Source organism: Apteryx mantelli, chromosome 8 (assembly GCF_036417845.1).
Source record: "Apteryx mantelli isolate bAptMan1 chromosome 8, bAptMan1.hap1, whole genome shotgun sequence".
NCBI lineage: Eukaryota > Metazoa > Chordata > Aves > Apterygiformes > Apterygidae > Apteryx > Apteryx mantelli.
This window is the reverse complement of record NC_089985.1, coordinates 11,367,788-11,391,916: the sequence shown is the minus strand read 5'-3', so window position 1 is coordinate 11,391,916 and position 24,129 is coordinate 11,367,788. Positions and strand designations below refer to the sequence as shown.

The following is a 24,129-nucleotide window of genomic DNA, read 5'->3' as shown; positions in this document are numbered from 1 at the left end:
GGGTCTTGCCTAGGTAAATAAATCAATATTTGTAAAGGAAGCCTTGATAAATGCTAACTGTATTAATACACGTACTTGAACCTTGCACAGGACTTTGGGACGGCACCTGCATTATCAGCCGTGCAAGTGGAAGGGGGATGCTCAGAGGCTTGAGGCCAGAGGTGGACAGCAATGAGAGAGGCTGGTCTGGGTTGTTTTCTTCCTCCCAAGGGACTGCCCGTAGCACATATCTGCAAGAAGGTCTTGAATACAACTTTTCCACTTAACATGCTCCCCCATCACCCGCTGTCAGCAATGAGATTAAATTCTGTGCGACTGCAGAGGACGTTGCATGATTAAAATCCTCTTTTAGAAATTAATATGTACCATCACTCTATAGTACTGTGCCTCTTTTCAGAGAAGGGTATTGTCTCCTGAGCACTCAAGGTGTGAAAGCCACCATGTGAAGCTATCTATCTTTGAATTTTATGCTGTTGCACAGTTGCTCTGATGACAGCTACAACTGCATAAAATCATAGGGGTTTTGAGACTTCTCCCTTCACAGGGTCACAGTGAAGTTTGGGCTAAGTTTTGTAGAGGGAGCAATAGAATAATAAAAGGAGTGTTTTGTCCTGCTACAGTGGAAAAGGTTTCCTGAAGGGGAAATGTGGGGGAGCCCCGCATTCACCCATTGCCCTCAGGAATTCCCTCCCATAACTGGGTATTCTGCACTAAAAGCACCCTGTCCCCAGCTGTCGCATGGCTCTTCCTTACCCTTACAGTCTGTATCATCCCAGAGAAATACAGTAATCAGTATGTTTGCATATCCAAATTCAGCCTTTAATCCAGTCAGTACAATAGTCACTACCTGCTTTGAAAATTAGGAAGTTTGGAAATTTGAAAATTAGGCCTTCCGCTGGCATCAGCAAGCTGAGTGCAGCCTGCAGAGGTACTTTACTTGCATAGGCTTCATGTGCTCTCAGGACCTTCCTTCGTGTTAAGGGAAGGTTGCTGCAGTCTGCACAAAGTGAAGCTTCTGGGTTGTCTTTACACTCAGCTTTGGGTATTGTGAGTCTTTGTGGTGTGACTGGGAGGTGCAAGTAGTGAGAGTTACCCTGGATGGACTGACAGTTTTCTGGAGGAGCTTTTCTGGAAACAAATGATACTTGAATATCCATGTTTAGCAGTGACTCCAGTAAGACTTCACGGCTGTGTATCGCTTTGACAAATGGGACTTCAGCGGACTGTGTAAGTGTCTTGGCTGGCTCGGTCAAGAAGTCTCCCGTTGCAGCTGAGTGTCTTTTTTATGGCCATCACCATTCATGTTTTAGAACTGGGCTTTGTGAAGGCCGAAGTGAGGTCCTCAGTTCAGTGCTGCTGCAGCTCCTTCACTTGACAAGAGTGTTTCAGGTCACTGTTAGCGCATAGAAATCACAGAGGAAGATATCGGTCTATTGCTCTTTGTAGTTCTTTTACAATATGTGAAACAAACTTGGAAACTGTTCATTAAAAATTAAAAAAAGGAAAGGAGAATGCTTCTCATTCTTTAAAAGCAGAAATTCAGCTTTTTACCTGTTCATTTTTTTTCTAGTAGATGTTTAGGAGTTCATGAAAACATGTATTTCAGAGAGAAGAAATCTGACTTAGGGGAATGACTTTTTAATTGAGAGTGTGTAAAACCGTGGCTTTATTTGTTGTTAACGTTCTTAACTCAAAATACCAGGCGAACAAGGGGAACAAAAATGCTCTTGTTAGAGCACCCTCCACTCACCACGTTCAGTGGGTGGTAGACAGCACTTTCACTCTTTTTGCAAAGGCTTCCAAGGAAGATCTTCCATGGAATTAGGTTTTACCAAATTAGACTTCCCTGGTTTCTTCTAATCTCAAAAAAAAAAAAAAAAAAAAAAAGAGAACAAGAAGAAAAAAATGCCAAGATTGTGAATCCTTTTCTTCACTTCAGTGGAGGTGAGCTTTTTAATTATTGGCCTTTTTCTGGCCTGTGTTTTCTCTCCCTCCTTCCTACTGTACTTGATTCTTCTTTTCCATAACTGGTATAGCAGACCCCCAAAGGGCTCCAGGGCCTGGATTTGTTCAGATCTGCTGCTGTAGCATATTGCTGTACTTCCAGACAGCCTAATCATGTCCCGCAAATTCCTAATTTGCTGGTCCTCCTTGGTTTCTTTTTTTCCCCCGCTACAAGAGGGCCCTAGCTTATCACTAGTGGTTGTGCAGGAGTAGTAACAATGAAATTTAAAAGGAGTTTATGGTTCTTCCATTCTTTTAGTCCTGTTGTGTTCTGAAAATATTAATTCAATGTATTTTAGAGAAATATCTGTCTTCAGAGGTATGCACAGTGGCTGATTCAGGTACGTGGGCTAAGGGGTCCGGATTAAAAAAGGTTACACAGGTTGGCAGGGCGGGGACAGGTCCGTTGCGTCAGATCCCGGGTTGGAGATGCACCTCGGCTGTTGGGTTGGGGGCCCCTGTATCACCGTTCCTGCCACTGCGCTGAGAGCTGAACACCAGCGTGCCGAGCGCACCGGCGTGTGCCTGGGCTGCAGCTTGAGCCGGGGAATGAGTCCTGTTTCTAAGGCTGAGTCTGAAACGCCTGCTGAAAGGAAATCTTGGAGACTTATGCAAAAGCATGTGTTCTGGGGCTGCCTGAGAAATTCAGGGCATCCCATTATCCTCATTTATGTGCTTTCAGTCATTCCTCTGGGGCACTTGCCATGTCCCATCGAGGACCTTACACTCCTGCCTATGCTCCTCTGAACCACACACAAACAAGGTGTCCTGAAATAGATTATATGAATATCCACTTCCCCATTTGTGTCTGATACAATCTTTGGAATTAGATTCAATTCAGGCCTTTTATATGGGGACGTTTAAGGCATCTGTATGTTTTTGGACTGTATTTTTTCCTGTACAGACAATGAAGGCGTCCTCAGGAGCTGCACACTCTACTGCAGTTTTGCTGAACATGAGCTGTTCTTATCTCCTAATTTGGTCCCTGTTGCTGAAACCTTTCCTCCTGCTCTCCTGACTGGCTATAATAGCTGCTAGCTTCAGTCAGACTCAGTCATGCTTCTGTTTAATTCCCCCCCTGCAGCTTTAGGGACAGGGATGAGTGCCCCAGCTGCAAGGCACATAGCACGTTTGGAAAAGGTACCCTGGCACGTACAGCTCCAGAAGCTCTAGGCAAATGTGCTTCAAATGGCACTTTGTGATTGCAGCACACACCGTATCTCAAGCTTGTGTGTCTTGGGAACATCCTGCAAATTGTGCGTTTAAGCCACTGTGGGTGTTAATGGCATTTTACAGATGGGGAAACTGAGGCACGGAATGGTTGGGACTCTGCCACCGCTTCAGCAGCCCTAACAACGGGCTGCAGATCTCCTTCCCCCCACCGGGTTGTGCTTTTAGCTCCCACCCTTCTTCCCTACCGATGCAATGAAACTTTGAGCCTGGGTGCCTTTGCCGTAGAGACTGGATTGTGCTGCAGGGCTGGATTTGTGCCGACTGCTTTGTGAGTGGCTGTTCCGGACACATTTCTCTTGAGGCCTTCCCCTGTCTGCTTGCAGCCTCGTGGCTTCCAAGAGCTCGGTCCCGTTTTTCCTTTAGCACAACGGAGAATCTGGGGAAATTTGTAAGAATATCAACTCAAAGCAGATGTGCAGTCCCCAAATTGAATCTGATCCTGGCTGTTAGCAGAAAGGTTGATTTGGGTCAAAATTAATGCAAACACTTGTGTAGCCCATTTAACATTTAGTTTATGGACCTGTTAAGAAAGCAGGATAATCCCTTTAGATTACCCATGTAATTCCTAGTGAATATTTATTTTAAAGTGACTCCTGTGCCCTTAGTCATTAGCGAAGGTTAGTAATGCATCTCCCAGCTGCCAGACTCAATGCAACAGCATTTGTCAATGGGAGGGTTTCTCCTGCTTTTGTTGTGTGTTTTGGTTTGTTTCTTTTAACTTATTTTTTAAGCATTTCCCCAACTCCTGCCAGCTTAATCCCGTGAGCTCACCTCTAACAGCAGGCAGGCATCCGAGCTGCCTTTGCCCCGCTGGCTTCCACTCGAGGGTGGCTGAGGAGGAGGGCGCCTAATGTAATCCTGGGCTTTTCTTGCACCGCCTCCCCAGGGTGTTGGTTACCCAGCCTGCGTGGGCTGCCGGGGGGAGGACGGAGTGCGCCGCGGGTTCAAGGACACGCTCCCGCTTTAATGTGCGCAGACATGCTCCCGCTCGCTCCCTGATTGGCAAGGTTAACTCTGAGAGGCTGCAGCTTTTTAAACTGATTTGATTAGAACTGCTACTTTATCCCATTCCCTCCCACCCGCACCCCCCACCCCCCGCGGCCCACCACCTCCTGATCCTTTTAACACAGCCCTTGGTCCAAATAACCATGCGTTTGGATTTTTTTCCCCCTTTTTCCAATTTTCTTGCTGAATTTTGACATTTGGTAAAATAGATTATGGAGCCCTAAAGGGAAGATTAGGAGGCAGTGTCTTAGTCTCAGGGTGTGTTTTACCGAGACCAGTTGAGAGGCTGTGATTTTCCTCCTTTTCCCCCTTTTCCCCAATCTCCCTAGCCCAGCTCCATTCCCAGCTCTCTGTGCACGTGTGGGTTTGGGGACAGGAGGGTGAGGGCTCAGGTACCCCATGTTGGATGCTCGTTCCTCTCCAACTCTTCCTTGCCCAGCAAAACTGGAGGCAGGGGAGGAGTATAAAGCCAGCGGCTTGAAATAACTGCTGCTGGTAGTCCCTCATTCCTGTCTAGCACGGAGATGCTTTGGGTCCCTGCTCTGATGCTTTGGTTGGGTTCCTTCATCACCCTTGTTAGGACATAGCATGGAGAGCTGTATTTATCCCTCCCAAACTGCCTGGACACCTTGCAGTGCACGTGGAGGGAGATAACAGGCAGGCCTGGACTTGCAGGCTCAAAAGTGCTACTGGGAGATGTCCTGCTGTGTCACACCTGGAGGAGGAGATCTGCAAATAGCTCTTCAGGACAGCAGTGTCTCAGCACCCCAGTTACTGTGGTACTTTATTGTATGTGCTGTTTCCGGGGGGGGAAAGCAGGGACACCGTGGATAGAGAACTCCGTTATCCCGTCGTTGAAGATGTGTGGCTGAGGTCTATTTCTAGCTACTTGTTTAGCTTTATGCACTGATAGGAGCAAAATAGTGCCATGGTTTAATAGCAAAAATCGCCGGCTAGGATTGCTCGGGGAGGACTGATCGCCTGTAGTTCACCGCTTGCAGGCTGGACTCGAAGTGACCGGGAGGAGCCACTTTGGCATTAATGCCATCCCAAGAGTAACAGTTAGAGACTAGCCCAGCCTTTAATGAGCAGGTGACTCCATTTCTGTCTTCAGTACGCATCTCATGAGGAGGACGTTGAAGGTGTCGGTCTGTCAGACAGGACAGCCGAGCAGTGCAGTGCCCAGGCTTCTGGGCCGCTCACCTCAGTAGCCTGCCTCGGGCTCGCATTTTACTTGTTGCACGTGGAAGCACTATGGACAGCCCTCGCTTGGGCTGCAGTTGCTGGTTCTGCAGCCGCGTGTGGTTCAGCAGTGCTGTCAGCAAATTTTCTGGAAAGACTTAGGGCTCCAGTTGTTCAGGGCGCAGCGCAGGTAGCACTGAGTAACCGGTGCAAGCCTTTGGGCTTCCAGGCTGCAATCCTGAGGCTCCACCTCCAATATTAAGCCTATGTTTGTCATATTAAATACGCCAGTAGAATTTGGAGCCTCGTGCCTACATAAGTGCCTCTTGCCAAATCTCTTTAGTCCTCAAATAAATAAAGCTTATAACTTAAAGGCTCTCACAAAACCAGAAAGCCCAAACTCACAGACCAAAATTGCAGGAAAGAGCTCAGCACTGCTGAATTTTTGGAAATCCCAGAATGATCCAGGGGAAGATTAATCTCACCTCTGTATTACTTGCATATTTGCTTCATCAGAACTATCTCGGCTGTTGCGGGAGAGCTGAGCAGCTCCGTGCTCCAGCACACACGACCAACCCTGCAGAATCACCCTGGTGAAACAACCCAGGGTAAAGACAGTCCCCAACACACAATATATTAGACCTTGACATACAGCATTGCTTAAGAGTTCTCAGGGAAAATTAAAACCCTTTTGACTGGATTTTGCAATGCGGGGAAAATTTTAGTGACATTTAAAAGGTTTCTCTTGTGTTCCTCTAATGGGATAAATAAAAAAAGGCTTGTTTTAGGCCAGCAAATGGGGGGACAATCCAATTTCCCTGATTCCATCAAGACACTCTTAAAGCATTAGCTTGTGCAGTTTTAAAAAAAAAAAAAAGCCAACATGCTGACCCCTCTGCCTGATGGCTTTGAAAAGTGTCCTGATGTAGAGGTATTTACCCTACACAACATGCTCATCAAGGCACTCCAGGAGCACTCCTAAATATACTCCTTCCTTATTAAACTATTTAGGAGGACAGCAGCGCTGTGCTGTCTCCCAAGTAGTAAAAACCTGAATGAGGGAAGCGCCCCGGGAGGAAGCACTAGTTCATTATATACTGCAGCAGTCCACACTGTTCTGCAGGGCTGTGCTTTGAGGCTAATGCATTAGGATGCGCTCTTTAAATTTCGTGCTTTTGCCCTCAGAAAAAAAAAAAAGACCTTAACTAGCAACATTTCAGATGAAAGAACAAAACCTGAGACTGTGCTTAACTTTATGTTTTTAGGCATTGTTTTGGTTCAAAATAAATAAAGATCCTCGGTGGAACATTACGTTTGCAGTTTGTTTCTGTCAGTCAGAAAGATTAATGTATCAACACTTGCTTCAGAGGGAGCCCTGGGGACTGATAATGGGCGAGACGAAGCCTTTCACCTCCAGGTCAGTGGTTCAACGCAGCCCGAAGGCTGCAGCCCGTCCCCATCTGCTGCTCTTGAGGAGCCCACGCTATGCGACGGGGGCTGGCCCACCGGGGGCAGGTGTCTGGATCACAGCGGGCTCCCTCGGTGGCCGCAGGAGTAGAAAATGTGCCCAAACGCGCCGCCCGTCCCGGTGTTAGGCTTGGCCTGAGCAGAACTGGGGGAACGTGGCCTCCTGCTGCCTGCTGTGCTCGTCCGACGGATGAATGGAGAACCTGTTCTTCCTACCATATGTGGAATATCTCATTGGAAAAGCAGGACATCCCTGAGCATAAATCTGCCTATTATAAAGTTGCCCGCAGTTTTCCCTCGCTACCTCCTGAGCCCATTGAATTTTGTTAGAAACACCTCTATTATACAGCACAACAAGGGAGCGAGTGCTGTCTCTAGACTCTGAAAGAGCCTTTTAAAGTGAAGATCAATTTTGCATCTCACTAAATAAGTGATGACAAACCAGACTTCATATGTTTAGTTCAGCTACATTTTAATAGCACTGTGGTTCCACTGAGAAATTCCAGTTACTGAGACAGTTTGATGTCCTCGGGCAGTTTTTTTCCAGATGTTTTTCCTCTCTTTCTTCTCTGGTATTGGGACTTTATTAATAGCCGCTTGGAAACCTAACTGCCCGTGAACAGGCAGTACCAATAAACCTTTCTGCTCCCACCTCTTTCTCCTTCTTCCCTCGGGAAGAGTTCCCAACGATCACAGACTGAGAGGGGAATTTTCAGAGTCTAACATGAAGTTGTACTCGGTGGTGGGTGATAAAATGAAAGATCAGCTTCATGCACAGATGGCCCTATAAAATAAGAAATGGTAGTTTAGCTACTAGTACTGTCCACAGGGGCTGCTAAAAGGCTGTTAGATGTCACAAAAACAGCAGCCCTTTGAGGTGATGAGAGGAGAGCTTCTTACCTCAACATGTGCAGTCAGACTCTCCCTGGCAATGTTCCACTTCAGGTAGGATCTAGGTCCTGATGCCTTCATCCTCGGTCGGACAGCTGGGAATGTGCAAATGCCCTCCTCTGATTCCAGATTAGCCACAAAAAGGAGTCGCCTCGCTTAAGAAACAGGCATGCTTTGAGATGCCTGAACAAGGTCCTTGATACTATGTTTGTTCTAAAAGGAGCGAAAAAGGTTACTTTCCATCTGAGGGCTGTGGACCACTGTAATTCAGCTCTCCCATAGGCCCTGTCTTCCCCAAAGCTTGTCTTAGTAAAATCCAGATCTCATTTAATGAGTTTTTACAGCACAAAACCAGAGGATAGTTCAGACCTTCCAGACATGGAGAGTTTTGATTTTGCACACCAAGCGGAGGAAGGTTCATGAGACCAAAACGTAGTCTCCAAAATTCTTTATGCTCATGAACTTAAAAAGAAACTAAGAGATCTCTAGGACATTAGCAGTGCTTCTAGTCCTTTTGGAGCACGTTACCATGTGCTTTCTCCTCACAGCTTTTCGTGCTAACTGCAGATGCTAAAATTTGTCATGGCTGTTGTGCGGTTTGTGGCATAGGGTAGCTTAAGGAATGCATGTTCTGCAGGTCTCTTGGGACTGTGCAGGCATCGCGGAAGTGACTGCAGTTTGGGGGACTGGGACAAAGTGCCAAAAATGCTCCCTTCCGGTTCTCCAGCTGTTTTTGCAAGGCTCTTGCACACTTGCGGCATTTCCGCTAATCCTGCCTTTGCCCAGGTCAGCTCAGATCACAGAATCTGCATTCACAGCAAACTTCTGCATTTCCACATGGCACTGCTTTAGCCCGTAGTGGTGGTTCCTGTGCTTTCTTTTTTATTTCTTTATCTCTAATGGCCACTCAGTCATCTTTAAAATGACACTTTAACCTAAGAGGGCATACTGAAATGCAGAGTGGTGATTCTGATTCCATTATAGTTGACAATTAAAAGTGCAGCCTCCCCTTCGCCTTCCAGGGTTGTGGGTTCAATCCTTTGGAGAAAAAGAGGTTATTTACAAAGTCCTGAATCCCTTCAAAGTCTTTTAAATATAAGCCAGCATTTGCTTTGAAGTCAGGAAGGGCTTGAGCGAACTGAACAGCGGCAGCAACGCTCTCAGCTCCTGCTGTCTCCCTTCCACCCTGCTAAATTTAGCAGCCTAGTCAAGCTTCCTTCTTTCGCTTTAATCGGGTAGAGTAAGTGGCACGTTGACCTGCTGGTTGGCACTGGATCCGATCCCGCTCGCTGCGTTTGCAGCCCCTCGCCGGTGGCTGAGGGAGCCGTATGCAAGGAGCAGCACTGCCCGATGGGCCGGCACCGCCACGCTCCCGCTTAATCTCGGTGCTCCCGTCCACACGTGCTGCCCTGATATCCGACAGCCGGTCCCAGGTGGGCAGTGTGCCAGCAGTGACTTTACAGGCTTTGTGGCAGAGATTATTTAAAGGAGATTAACCCTTCTAAACCCCTTAGATTTTAATTATTTCTGTATGTATTTATAAAACCTGCAGTCTGCTAGTTCCAGGGCACAACTGCCCCAGTCCCCATCCTTAACCTGGATTCATGAATATACAGTGCAGCCATATTACAGGGCAGGGGCTGGGCTGGACTGGACAGGGGTCATTGGATTTATTTATTTATTGCCATTCTGGCATAATTCACATCTGGGATGAAAATGAAACATTATGGTTTCAAATTATAAAAGGAGCTAATAATTGGAATGACTTTAAAATAATAGTACTAACACTACATTAATTGAATTGTTTGATTTGATGCAGTATCTCTCACTAATTGTTTTGGTTAAGGCAGCTCTCTCATTAATGCATGCTGTTGCCTCCCTACTTGCCTGTATTTTGAACTGGAGCATCTTGCTTCTCTCTGAAGAGGTGACGGTAAACATAACACTCTCTTTAGATTTGATGTATTGGCAACCAGAAGAGGAAAGGCCTGTGTTTTTCGTTCAATCTCACAGCAAGTCTTTTATATGCATATTAATGTTGTGAAGTGATGAGGTCTGGAAAACTTCCATTGCCAGCAGATACTGTTCAAAGGAAAAAGAAAGGGTGTGCACCACCGTCCTTTCATTCTTTCTCTTCTATTTGTCATGTTAGTTAGTGTCTGGCTTATTAATTTTTTAGAGGTAAGGAGTAATGGAGGGAATGTTTCCACTCTGTATGTGAGCTGTAAAATCCAAATGAAACTGGAAATATCTTACTGATGTTTCACAGAGCAACGTGGTGATACGTATCATCCCTTGGAGAGGTAGAAAAAGCATTTAAGAATTGGTAAGCCATTCCCATCGAGACTACTGGATCAAAGAAATTCTAGAGGCCACCTCTTAAAATGGGTTACAGTCTTGGCACGAGTGCTGTAGCTGCATTTCTGTATGTTTTAGGATCCCTGCTGAAAATTAAAACATTGAAATGAGTAGATACACATTGCCTGATTTGTAAATGCAAACATAAAAGGTGGCTATTAAAAAGAAACAAAAACCAGCATTATAGACCCTGCTGATTTGAGAAAAAATAGGTCTTTTGGAATACATTTCTTAAAATCAGATGGTTTTTATTTATTCTTGTCCCTTGAGCAAGAAATAAATACAGAGAGTGCTGAGGAGTCCATAAATAAATTTTGTTCTTGGAAAATCTCTTTAATATGCACATGGTCCTACTTCTGTAGTAGTGAACATTTGACCAATAGCAATTAATTTCTTATCACAGCCTTTCTATGAGGTAAGAAAACATTAGTATCTCCATTAGGAGGTGGTGAACAGAAGCTCTCAGAGAGCAAATGATATGCCCAGCTTTTCTCCGCTGCCCCGACGCTTGCCAAGAGCAATCGGAGGAAGCGAGAATTACAGTGACGCCTCTCCCCCAACAGTTTGATGTTCCTCACCAGGCAGATGCTGTCATCCTAATCGAATTATATACTCTGAAAATGTTCAGTATCTGTATATTTCAGAATAAATATTGTTCAGCTAATGAACTTTCAACCACTAACTGTGAAACACATAGTATTTCCTTTAACAGCAGGTGGTAAAATAGAAAAAAAAATAAAGGTCCCTGTATAAATCTCTTCTGTGGCTTCTGCCTAGAAAGGAAGAAAAAAAGGCTTCTTACAAATCAGCCTTACGGAAGATAAGATATGATCCCGTGGCATGTAGATGATGAAGCAAACTGTCCCCGAGGTTAATATCTTTTGTCATTCAGATGGGCAGGATCTTGGGCTGAAGCCGCCAGACCCTGTGCCGCTGGGGAGAGGAAGGGTTAAGTTTCGGGGCTGTAGAAGCAGATTGTGTTTTCCTTCTATGATGTGGGCTGACAAGACATCAGTATTCTATTCATCTGTTGGGAATTAGGCTGTTAATCCAATCAATGACTCTTGAGCGAGCTGCAGCCTGCTCCCCACTGGGGAACAATCGGATCAGCCGGGAGATTGTTTAAGAGCACAACGCTGTCCCCGTGTCAGGTGGAATTTCCAAGCATTCCCTAGTGAATTGGGGATGGGAAAGCTGTCTCAGCCCATTTATCCTGCCCCTTAAATAACCAGGTATCTGCCTTAGCCATGCTAAAGTGATAAAGCAGTCCGAGAGCAAAGGAGGAAGCTGCTAACTTTTACACGGCGAGGGGGCAGGGAGGCACCTTGAGAATTGATATTTCAGCGTCTTCTCCGGATTCGTGTTTGATTTCAAAGGAAAGGGAGCAGCTTTCGGCTGTCCTGTCTGCAGCCCGTGACTGTGCTGACATAGTTTTGTTGAAGCTTGGCTCGGCTGCAGCCTTGTGATACTTGTTACAGCTCTGGGTACCAGCTCTTTTCAAACGCATTTTGGATCCCTGTTCTTTGAATGGGCTGCGGAAGCACAGCTCTTCCGGGCAGCTTTTATATTGCACTGATATGCGTGTTTGACAGCTAGAAAGATGCCTGATGCTGGAAGTAACAGACAGTAGAAAATGTTCTTTGGAACAATGTATAAATATGTAAATACAAATGCACACTTATGTTCGGAGCGCTGAGCGCAATTTGGGGTGAGAATGCACAAAAAGAAAACATCCCTGAAAGTTTCCGAGCTGCTGTATGAGCTACTGTATACATTCAGAAATCAGTTCATTCTGCAATTAAACGTAGCCGTTTCTGCGGTGGAATATCGAGACTCTTTAGCTGTGCCAGAAGCACTGCAGGATGATGATAGTAGATGTAATAAATCCCATTGAAATTGCACTTGGAAATTTTAGGGACACTACCAGTTAGAAATTAGGGCGATGAGGGATTAGCCTAGCCCTGACACTCTGGACTCAGCAGGCCAGCAGAGTTTGGCTGCATTAGCGGATGCAGGCTTTGTGAAGAAGTGCGTGATCATATTCTCTCTGAGCTTTCTTGTATCTAGTTTTAACAGCAGCTTTGGAAGTGGAAGAATCCTTCAAATTGGAGCACCTGAATGAACCCAGAATAAGCACTCAAGCAAAGAATATGAATAGGGAGCTCCCCAGGTAGGAAAAACCCCAGCGCAGAGGTTTGACTTTAAAGGGTTTCAGCAGCCCTGTTCCCTTGATCATAATTTTGAATCAAACAAAAGCTAATGCAATTTTCTTTGCCTTTCAGTAGCAGATTGTGCTGTAAGGGTCCATGCCATTAGAAATGTAATAATTGCTTCCCAATGCAGGTCTCATTTATCTGCAAGGCACTTAGAAGATAGGTCCAGTGATACCCAGTGAGAGAAAGGCCCAAGAGGTGGTGATACAGATCTGCCTAGCACCTTCCATCCCTAAGGCTTCCTGCCCAGCACAGTGAAGGAAATAATGCTGCCTTCGAAAGACCTGAACGGGAGGAACGGGGTCGAGGAGAGAGTTCTTGGAGAGGAACAGCTCAGTACCAGCAAAGAGAGGCGTCCCTGCCAAGCCTCCCCAGATGCAACGTAGGTGGAAGATCTAACTGGGGAACCAAACTTATGGCACATCCAAGCCCTGCACTTGGTAACCTGCGCTATTTGTAATCCCCAGATAATAACTGTTGGTGAGCTGTGCATGGATTGAGAGCTGTGGGTTTGATTCTGCTGGAGGTGGCTCTGTGTCCTTTGTCTCATGGTTCAGGTCCTCACAAATGCCCAAGCTGCCTTCGAGCTGGCCAAGAGGACGCATGTCCTGGTGTCTCACAACCACCTAACCCTCACATGAACAACTCACTATATTATGAGCACTTCACAAATGTGAAAGAAGAAGAAAAAGAGCACTTCACAAACACCAGCTAACTAATTATACCAGTTTAAGACACTGAGTCTAAAACAGCAGGTGAAGCTGAACAGTCACAAGTATATTTTGCTTTAGCTAAATCAAAAGCTGAAAAATGGAGAGAAAATGTGAAGTTTTGCATCATTTTCTTAGGGTCAGAGCCATTTGGGAGTCTAGATGCTCTTGCATAAAGCTGTTCGGTGGTGTTGGTTCTAAAATTGTGCTGTCGTTGGTAGTGCTTTAAGAATCAAGGGGCCATTAAAAGCAGAAGTATACGTGCAGGTGGGTGCACGCTGGTAAAACAGGGATTTTAAAAGAACAGTATCAAATCTCAAACTAAGCTATTGCTTTTATATGCCAGCATTTGCACGCATAATGATTCGCTCATCTATCTGCTTTGATTGAACAAGTGTTCGTCCTGCAGGTATTAATGGCAAGTGTCCAAACCCAGACTGCTGCGTGCAAAAGAAGCATGAAAACAACGGCTGTGTTGGGGCCATCCGAAGAGTTGTCCAGTGGTGTTCAGACTGGTCGTGCCAGTCCACGTTGCCTGGTTTTACCTATTGGCGGGCATTAGCATGTAAATTCTGCTATGCTTTTAGCTGTAGTCTCACCATCAGTCATCTTGGGGATAAAATTTCAGAGAGGGAAAAAGAAGATGATGAGGTTAAAGTAAATTGTTGGGAAGTTGAAGCCTAAAGTGGAAATAAATGAGAAATAAAACCATTTCTAAAAGTAGAGGGAAGTATTTTCTTGCTATTTTTCATCTCCTTGGCTTGAGTGAGTCTGTGTCGTGTGGCTGCAGAGATTTATATTCACAGCTCCTGAGCACCAGTGCTTGTTCAAATTCCGTATTATTCCAGCCCTTTTTATTCACTCACCTGCTAAAGACATAGCGTAAATATTTATCTTCACTCCGGCCCATCCATGCTGCCCAGGCCCCAGCGCTGTTAAACACTGTTATCACCTCATCGGTCTTATCTCATGCAATCCCTGCCAACATTTGGAATCCATAAACTGGAACAAGCGCGCACCTTCTGGCTTCCCCCAAATGAGCAGAAAAAGAGGTGATGTGGGGGAAATAATACAGTGAAAAAGAGAGTGCCAGTGCCATCATTCAAAAGGGAAAGGTTAGTATATATGTTTATCATGTAACCACTATGTTATATGAGTGCTTATCACCCCCATGGCATCTGCACTTGGAGATGTGATTGAGGGACTTGTGAACAAACTCGGGATTGGTAACCACAGAGACGAGGCCTCTGAGGCCTCCCTCAGCCCGTCCAGGATCTTCCTTTTAGGTTAAGCAGGGCACGAAAATTCCCAAGGAGTGAACATGGGGTGGAAACACCGATATAATCCTATCACTTATGAGACCAAATTGATGCGCAGAAGCCACAGTACCACTTAACGGATAAGACAGTTGGTCCATCTGCGCCCGGTCCATCTTCTGTCATTTCTCTTGCTTAAATTTCTCAGGAGCACAACACGATCTTGTTATCCAATAAGTTACCCACTGGTAGGTGGATTTTCATTGAGTGGCATCTGTTGCGGACCATGGACATAGAAGGTCCCGGTAATTTTGTAGCATCTTTGTTTTGATGATTTTGGTGGACTTGGACACTTGTTTTTGTTTTTGAAGTATTTGTATTGCTCAGTGCTGTTACAGGGTGTAATGCAACAGCTCCCAAAGAGGACATTGTTAGAAAATTACAAATATTTTTGTTCCTACGGGCTCATTGTGTATCCGCATATCAGAAAGATATGTTGCTGTCCCAGTTATTTACAAGTTAGTACACCCTTACTGACATTGTGGCCACATACACAAAAATCAGTGGCATTTGCAGTTGAAGCTCAAGATTTGCTGTACAGGAGTCTGTCATTTGTGTCCAGGACGCACATTGGTGTCCCCATGTTTTACCAGCCTCATGACTGGCACCTTTTGTAGCTTTGCTCTCCTCAAGGGCAGCCTCCAGCTGCCTCCGGGGCGAGATCCGGAGCACCGCTTCCCGCGGGACACTCATCACCTTTCACAGCCCGCGGACTCGCTCTCCTGGGCTGACAGCAAGGGCAGGAGCGCGCTTGGCGACGGAGCGCGTCTGGATTCAGTGAGTCTTGCCTTTGCTTTCCAGGTAGCGGCTGTGGAGCTCAATGGGTACTGTGGGCTTTGAGAAAAGGCTGTAGTATTTGCTTCTGGAGAGGGAATCCCCAGATTTTATTTATCAATGCTGCAGCTAATTTTAATATTTTAAGGCGACTCGTGACTGCATTGTGTTTTTGTGGGCGACGTGGTATCCTTTTCAGCCTTGTGCTGTTACACTGTTCCGGCTAACACGCAGTGTGGGATGGGCAGGTCTCGGAGGCGTCCCGGCACGGGGTGCAGCTCGGCGCGGCGGCAGTGCCGGCAAGCGCCCTCGCCGCGCCTGCACCGCTCAGCAGCGCCAGCGCCCCTGCTCACACCGTCCCCGGGTGCTCCCGCCCCACTCCAGAACCATGCTGCTTTCAGGAAAAGCTACTATTAGAAAAACAACATGTCTCTAACGTCTTTTAACATGCCTTAACACCCGGAAATGACGGGTACCAGCACCAGGATTGCCTGACTTCCCATAGGCACAGTTTGGAAATACCTGATTAAAGTGTTCAGGTTTTTATGTTACAGATCTATCAAACAATTGGTTTCAGTGTGTATCGACAGACCATGGGTTTTGTTGCAGTTGCAGCTCTGTATGAATTTCATTTCAGTAATCTGAAAGCTAAATTGGAGAGAGAAGAAATAAACGATCATGACAAACATCCCCCTCTGACTTGGTTGCTTTGTATGAAATAAAGCAACAAAAACCCTGATGGGCTTCAGTGGAGAAAAATTAACTGCTCCCAGCTGCAAACCAAATAAATAAAGTGGTTCCTTTGATCCCTGCGTTTTTGCATCCCTTTCGGCTGCAGACGAGGTGCTCGGGATGCCCATCTCCTGGCCGAGACGTGGTGGTCCCGTGCCCGTGGTGCGGGCCTGGGGGGTGATGTTTCCCCATGCCTCAGCCGGGGCGCAGAGCGGAGCCTTGCTACACTGCGGGGAGGTCCTCCTCCCAGCCAGTTCTCCAGCGGGCTTTTATACTTGCCCATACAGTAGTTGACTCCTATGCCTGGGAAATGTTCTTTGCATCAAAACCATCTAGAAATCATTTTAAGAACACTTCTGCGCTTCTTGTTTCATTGTAAAGCAACAAACATTTCCAGAGCCAAGGAGGTGATATTCGTATCACGTAATTTCCGCAGTGAGAGCTATGGTACTTGCATTCGTGGCCCATCTTTGATTAGTTTTCAGGTGCGAACATTTTGTGTTGCATTGCCGTATCTGGAGCCAAGCTCTGTGTCTCAGCAGCGCAGAGCGGCTGGACACGTAGGGCTCCCATTAGCCATGGTACTCCAAAAAGCCAAATCAAAGAGGGATTGAGCTCAGCAGCCTCAGGAGGGCATTTCAAGGCCCTTAGTGAGTGACCACACTAGAGCTTTTTCCATTTACCTGGATTAAAATTTGTCACAGAGAAAATAAAAGCAAATAGCATAGCATCTGAAAAGTATAACAAAGAGCATTTGGCCAGCAGTCAGGCTCAAAGGGAAAAAAAGCCACGGGCTAAATAAAGTGTAAAAAAATGTTTGCGTAACATTGGATTAATCGTTCTTTTAAAAAAAACAGCATTGGAATTAAAGAGATGCATTTTGTATGCTGGGACTCGCGCTCTGTTCTTAGACTAATAAATGCCAGCAAGTACATCTCGGTGAAATAAAAAGACTCATTAGCCCCCAGCCTGATTGTAGGTCTGCTGAAGCAGCAGTGTTTTACGCAGACCTTTGGAAGAGGAACAAATGCCTGTAGTATTTCTGGATCAGTTCTCTGTATTCAGTAAGGAGTTTTGAGGCTAGGCTTTCCGATGGAAGGGGAATTCTGTCAGGCTGCCCAAGTCCTATTGTGAGTCTCCAATTCAATTCACCTCCCTATTTTGTTGGCTAAAATTTTGAAAGCGGTAGCGCAGAGTGGAACTCGCTCCCCATCCCCCAGCACGCACACAACCTGCATATTTTAAAGGCTGCCTTTGCAATAATTCATCTGTGCTGCTCCCGCCTCCTCTTCTCCAGCCCTGCTCCCTGTTTTGCTGAAGTCAGTGCAGTCCCTGTCACTCCTCCGGCAGGCATGTGCTTAAGCACCACTCTGTGCCTCTGAATCACATCAGTTACCTTATTAGTGCGGAATAATCAATGAGTGTTGTCCTTGATTCCTTCAGTTGTTTTGTTTGTGGTATCGTCTCGAGATGATACCCATTTGCCTCCCCTCCCCAGAAGTTTGCATTCACTGCAGCATCTCAGGAGAAGGTGAAGGCCAGTGCTGGAATCGGGGCAGCAGGTACCATTTGGGCTGAAATAGTCTCCTAGAACTAGGCACTTGCATGCATCGCTGCGAGTACCACGAATGGTACGTAAGCTACTGCACAGCGGCACGTTGGAAGAAAAATCTGACCTGCCACCTTTTGTCCAGAAGAGAAGGGAAACAGATGTTTCGGCAGCAAATGCCTTTTACATCTGGCTTGTCTCTGGCGCTGCTCCTTTTGTCGCTATTGCTCCTGTAGTGCAATGCGGTTGTCCTGTTAGTGCAGCGTCCCAGTGCAAAGCGTGGGATCTTTCATCCAAAATACAGTCACTCCTAGTTTCTCGGCTGAGTGTGGTTAATATCAGACAGAATAACGAGCCTGGAAACCAGAACTCCCCAAACAGCAATGTGTATGATTTCCACCTGTTTCCCTGTTCTTATTCCCTTCTGCCAGCTCCAGAATCCATGGCAGGTTGTAGAATTTGCATCTTAATCCCAGTGATGATGCTAATGAAAAACTGAGTTTCCATAAACAGCTGCAAATAAATTAAAGGAGTAGGGAACTGAATTAGAGGCTAATCATGGCGTGGTGGTGAAAGGAAAGGGGCCAGTATTTCTTTCTGTTATTTCACCTGTTCTTGTGGTGGGATGAGGCTGCTCACTGAGAAATGCCTGGTTTGCCCCATTAGGACATGCCATGCAAGCCTCAACCATTCACCAGCAAAGCACTCACTTCTGCCGGCAGCGCCGGTTGCTTGTTGGTTCTGAGACCGGGACATGCTTCCCAAACATGCGGCTTGTGAAAGAACAGGGTAGGACGGAAACCATTGCAACTGATGTAACGATATACAGGTTAGCTGGAGGAGGGAATTTTGTGCTGACATCTTCAAACAGTGATGTTTGCTTCTACCCCTGTGCTGCAGGTGTTTCAAAGAACGTCACCTAGTTTGAGCTTGGATCTGGCTTCGTACGGACCCCTTCTGAAGAGCAGGGACCTAAGTCTTACTCAGTAAAACAAAAAGCTTTTCTTTTCCCCGTGTGCTCCCTTGCTCCAGAGAGCACAGTGTGCTGAGATGTACCAGTGTCCAGGTGCTTTACCTTCCTCTTGAATAGCTGGCAGAGGCTGTGCTTGCAAAGGAGCTCTCACCAGGCATTTTCAGAGGTGCACCAAAGCATCGGGATTAGTGAGGGTCCCAAAGTAAGGCTGCAGGATTGAAATCTTTCATTTTTATGATCTGGAAGTGATAACGCTATGAACTGAATTATACTCGTGTCATGACGTGATCCACGTATTTTTATGCGTGGATAGATATTGATTATCCATCAATAGGGATGGATGATAGGTGATGATTCAACGCCTGGCTGCTGGGTGTCCTGGGCTATTTATCTAGTCAATTAAAATATTGCCATGATTCACCTTATTTACTTAAAACTGGAATTTCCTTGTATCCCCATGACCTTGCCTATACCTCTAAAATCAAGTCTGTCTCTGTTTTTCAGGACGGGGAAGGCCAGACTGCACTCCATTATGGTAAGCTGCCTTTCAGCTTGGTTGTTGCCTCTTAACAGGATGGATTTCCAGCTTGAGTAAATGATCCGGTGTGCAGAAAGCAAATTTCAGCAGAAATGTTAGCAAGGGAGCTGGATTTGATTAACCAGCTGGCTACCTCCACCACCAACCCTAGCGTGGCATAGCCACGTTGAGATGAAGATCTGTGCTGGCGCTAGCAAGTTACATCGATCGGCGAAGGGGAAGGAGAGGAGCGATAGGGCCTTAACTTCCAAACGTCCCAGTTACAAACTGGGCTGACCCCAGCTGATACAGCGGCAGACTCTCTGCTGCCGAAGCAAGCAGAGTATTTTGTATGAGGTGAAGTTACAGTTTGTGTCGCTCCTACAATTACATGCTAATTAGATGTGTGGTTTTATAGCAATCTTTTTAATTGAAAGATTGTTCTATCTCCAAATGAGAAAAGTAGAGAGACTAAAATGACACATGCAGTGCTGATGTGCAGGGAATATAAAAAAGAATATTGATTTAATCTATATCATATTTTCTTCCAAAATTAAGACAGTTATCATTTTATACTTTCTCTCAATGCCTGCCTTAGTATGTAACTAAGAACATACTTGTCACTCTTGAAGTGTTTGTGCCTATTCCTCTCTCCACGGTCTTGCCACAAAGATATTAGCAGGATGGCAAAACTACTTTGTAGACTACCACTTCAAGATACAACATTTGGATCTGGATCTAAACTACCAAATTCCAGGGTCCCTGAACAAGAATGTAGTTACAGTAATGTATGATTTTTCTCCATGTGATCTTTCCCGTAGGATACTTTGCTTCTGTTTTCCCAATTCTTATCATTCTGACTAAAGTAGAAAATCTGCTGCTGAGTGCTGCAGACAGCATCCGAGGAACAACGGTGCTTGGGAACCATGTTGTACTCTGTCTCTGCCCAACTCATTCCAAATTTGGGGCTTTCCTTTTTTGGGGGAGATACCTTCCCCTGCTCCCTAACTCTAGCACTGACATCCATCTACCAAGGCGTACATAGTAGTTTATGCTACGCTGCACAGAAGCCTAGCACGTGTATAATTTATCCAAGAGGACCTGCTTAAAGCAAGTCAAATACTCTAAAACAGAGGGTGGATGCATTACCTTAATGTGAATTATTTCCTTTACAGGTGGATCCCCTTGGCTGGTGGTGGGAGCTAGTTGTTTAACACAAACAAAAAATATAACTGCTTCAATTAAGAGGATGTCAGAAATGGTTTCTCTGATCCACCACGCCAGCTAAGATGTTTAAATAATGGGAGTTTTCCACCTTTTTTTCCCCAAAATGTTTTGAATGTAAAAAGAAAAAGATTTTTCTTCCCCTTGAGTATTACCCCAGCTCCCCTCCCTGTAAGCAGTCTATGTGGAAGCCTCTTTGGGTCCCTAACGCATGGGCCTGATCTGTCTGTGGGTGTCCTGCTGTCCCTGGTGACCATCGCTGAACCCAGTCTGCCAAAGATTTCCTTCCTCATTTCCTTACTTAGCAGATTTGGTAATAAATCACCCAAATACTGCAAAGAGCTTGTTAACTTAGTGAATTGTTTTGATTCAAGTGGTTATATTGGCCTGGAACTGGAATTCACTGAAAATCCCCCAGTATGATCTCTGTAAGCGCTTCATAACCAAGTCATTAATTGCAGCAGGGAGACGCAAGAGCTCACGTGAAAAATGTCGCTTGAGGTGCGGAGCAGAATATTGCCTTTACAAGGCCTTCCCTGTTGTTAGAGATTTTCAGGAAAGGGTTAAATCCCATAAGTGAGGACAGTAAGACAGTGACTGCTTTTAGGGTTTATCCATCCCTTTTTATGAGCGAGTTTGGCCTGACAGCTGTCCTTGTGGTGACAGCTCTCCTGATTACAGCCGGTGTCAAACTGCATCCTGCGACGGGTTATAAATTCTGTCTCGTTGCGATTGGCGCTGACCCTGGCTTTAATCGGAGGTTAAGTGGAGGCCAATACTGCAGCCTGGCCTTCCCAGCCGGCCTTCCCGTTACGATATCCGGAGGCGCCCTTTGCCTCGGAGGCCCGCGGGGCGACCGGCTGCCTCCTGGGCACTGGTTCCCTGCGGCGGTTAGCGCCGCCCCGTTGATTGGTATGAGCCCGCTCTCCCGGCTAAATGGCCTGTTAGTCTTCAGCTCCTCTCCATCCATCCATCCACCCGCCCACGGGGAATACTAAAATCATTGCCTCCGCGTCTCCCAGAGGAAATCAAGGCTTCTCCTCGTGCTCGCGGCCACGTGGCCGCGGGCTGGGCCGGCGCTGTATCCTCATGGGCACTCTGTCTTCTTGTAAAGCACCATCTGTTCGGCTCTTTCTGCGCTGGAGCAGGGCAGTGGGAGGGGACGCCGGAGTGAAAATAAATAAATAAAAAAAGAAAAAAAGAAAGAAAGAAATTCATCATCCGAACCCTGAGGATTAATGGAGTCGGAAGGCGAACTGCGCTGAATGAAAATTCATCTTCACCCGTGCCAGTGTCAGGGCTGCCGCTCTGGCCCTTGACAAATAGAGGTTCCCGGGGCGCCATAAATCCCGCAGCTGCGCTCCTCCCCGCGGACCCTGCCTGCGCCGGAGAGACGGGCCGCTGCCCGCTCGCCGTCCCGCCGCCGCCGCCTCCGGCCCCGCGCGGCCTCATCCTGGCGGCAGCGTGCTTGCTGGCACAGCGTGACCGCTCTCGTTTCGGCCTTGGCAGGTCAGCGGCAGGCAGCACGGGCGTAGCAAGGAGCCGCGGTCCTTCGGGGTCCTCCGCAGCCGCCCGGAGACCCGCGCCCCCAGCCCTCACCCCACATCCCTGCTGCCACCCGCTTCGTCATCAATCCCTTCGCTTCCGTTTTTTTTTTTTTTAATCCGTTTCAATATAAGCTCCAATCTCATGTTGAATTTATTTTAATTAAACTTTGCTGCTTGTCCCTTTGGGTCAGTAGAAAACTGCAGAGTAATGTGAAAGATACTCTAATTACTACATTTAATGGCAAAGAAGAGTTAGTCGGTTACGTTGTTAAAGTGCCTGAAATATAATTAAAACCGACACATAGCAATCAGACAGGAAGCTGCCGTCTTGAAAGTCTCGTAAGGCAGATCAGGACCGAGACATTTTTAGGCTTCGCTAGGAATCTGGGTTACAGAGGTGGCTTAAGGGAAAACCCAGGGCCTGGGGCTTTTGTTGTTACTAGGCAAGCCTAGCTCCTCAGCGTTGAACAAGTTTCCTTTCTTTTTAGGAAACACCTGAGGCTAGGTGCGGAGAAGGAGTTGAAAATTGTCAGGCTGTTAAGTCCTCAGGACAGAGAAGAGCTCAGGTCAGACTTGATTTTATCTCGGTGGAGTAATTCGAGTTTGAAAAAATAGTTGTTAGTGGAGGGATTAGTTAGAAATAAAGGCGATGTGCCATTATAATGTGTCCACGGACACCCATGTACTCGCGTGGGTGTCCACCTTGCTACCCATCTTCAAATAGCTCCAGAAAACGCCTTTTGGGAGCGCCCTGAGAGAAGCCCGGCTGCCAAAACCTCTTGCCTGGCCCGGTGCCGCCGCCCGCGGGACTGTCCCGCTTTGGCCAGCCTCGGCCTTGTCGTTACACGAGTAGCACGGAAGAATTTTCTCGGGACCTGGAGCTCTTCATTTCTTTTGCTCTTCCCTCCCCCTAGGAGCTACATTTGTCTTTGCTCCTGGAGCTCTTTAGCGCTGCGAAGCTGGGTGCTCCCCAGGCCCGGCTCTCTGCTGCTTGTTGCTCCAAGTGTAGATGGAGGACTTGGGACAAAGGGAAGTTTCAAGGCTGTATTCTCCCTTTCCCTTCGCAGTACTAAATCCAAGCGCAAGTAATAAATTGAGTACTAAACACTGCCCCCAGAAACGATCTGTTCTGCGTGGCCAGATGCTGAAATGACATTTCCAGCCTCTGGAACGGAAATGCGGAAGTGGCCGGCGCCAGCGCTCATCCAGAAACGCCCCGCGCTGCTCCGTCACATCAGCCCCTTCCCCGCTGACCCCCAAACTAACCCTGCCCTCTCTCCCGCCAGCTGCCGCCTGCGAGTTTTTCGATATCGTGGAGCTGCTGCTGAAGTCTGGCGCTGACCCCACGCTCCGGGACCAAGACGGCTGCCTGCCCGAGGAGGTGACAGACTGTAAAGCCATCACGTCTGCGCTGCAGCAGCACACGGCCGGCAAGACCTAGCCCCACAGCTGGGCACCTCCGCGCGGCGCACGCAGGGTTGGGAGGACGGACGCGATCTGCAATAACACCCCTTCTTTTCCCCCACTGCCCTCTGAAATACCCTGGGGTTTGAAGGGGAGGTTTTAGAGCACAGGGCCTAATGTTCGGGTGGGCTGGGCGTATCTGGGCTTTTGAGCGTCAAGGCTGTCTTACCGAGCACATGTGCTGTGCAGGATAGGATCAGGATTTTGCATGCTCTGAAACGTATCAGTATTCTGGGTGGAGGGAGGGAGGGAGGGCAGAGAGGGCCTGGAGAAGCCCCCAAATGTTGTTTTAATACATTAAACCCAGCTACTGCATTGGATGTCTCACCGGAGTAGCCTGTGCTGACCGAACGGGACCTCTGCGGGGAGAGCTGCCTAGGTCAAGTGAGATGCTCAGCTCTTCAGCTGGGTTTGAGTTTTGGTTTATTTTTTTTCCTCTGGGCCCAAACAAAATATTATGAATAAAAAAAGCACAGCGCTGAGATGGCGTCCCTGCGTGTTTAATCTTGCAGGGAGTGACTCGGTTCCTTGGAGCTGTCAGGAGGGGACGCAGCGCAGAGCTGCCAGAGCACTTTGAAATATTCTTTCAAGCTTTCGTCTCAAGCTCATGCTCAAGCTTTCAAGGTGGGAAGAAAAGGGGTACAAAATGCAGCAGAGGCAGGCAGGGCATCCACACTATCTGTTTGGCAAAGTCATATGTCTGTCTGTCTGTCCCTGTGTCCCTTTCACATAACACACATGGTGGCATGATAAGTTTTTTGTGGCTGGCCAACCTCCCCAAGATGAGGGGCCTTTTGCCACTTCATGCAAGTGCTTCGCTGATGAAATGTAGTAGCATAAAGCAACCCGCCTCAATCGGCATTTCCAGTTCCTCCTCGTCGTGTGTCAGTCCCTGGTGTGGACTCGTCCAGGGCTGGGCTTTTGTAAGAGCTGAACAGAGACCGAGACCTGTGCTCTCCTATCTCATGTG

At 47.0% G+C, this 24,129-nt stretch overlaps 1 protein-coding gene across 2 annotated transcripts in view; it reads left to right on the top strand.

The window, feature by feature from the left end:
• ACBD6 (acyl-CoA binding domain containing 6) overlaps nt 1-23,641 on the top strand; it is a 90,562-nt gene extending 66,921 nt beyond the window's left edge. The window contains exons 7-8 of one of the 2 annotated variants that reach the window (XM_067300609.1): nt 18,912-18,942; nt 22,982-23,641. In XM_067300609.1, coding sequence (XP_067156710.1) covers nt 18,912-18,942; nt 22,982-23,136 — 186 coding nt within the window. In that variant the 3' untranslated portion in view covers nt 23,137-23,641. Of the gene's footprint in view, nt 1-13,472; nt 13,758-18,911; nt 18,943-22,981 lie in introns of those variants that run through there. The other variant, XM_067300610.1, reaches the window with a different exon arrangement.
• Nucleotides 23,642-24,129: the final 488 nt, after the last annotated feature.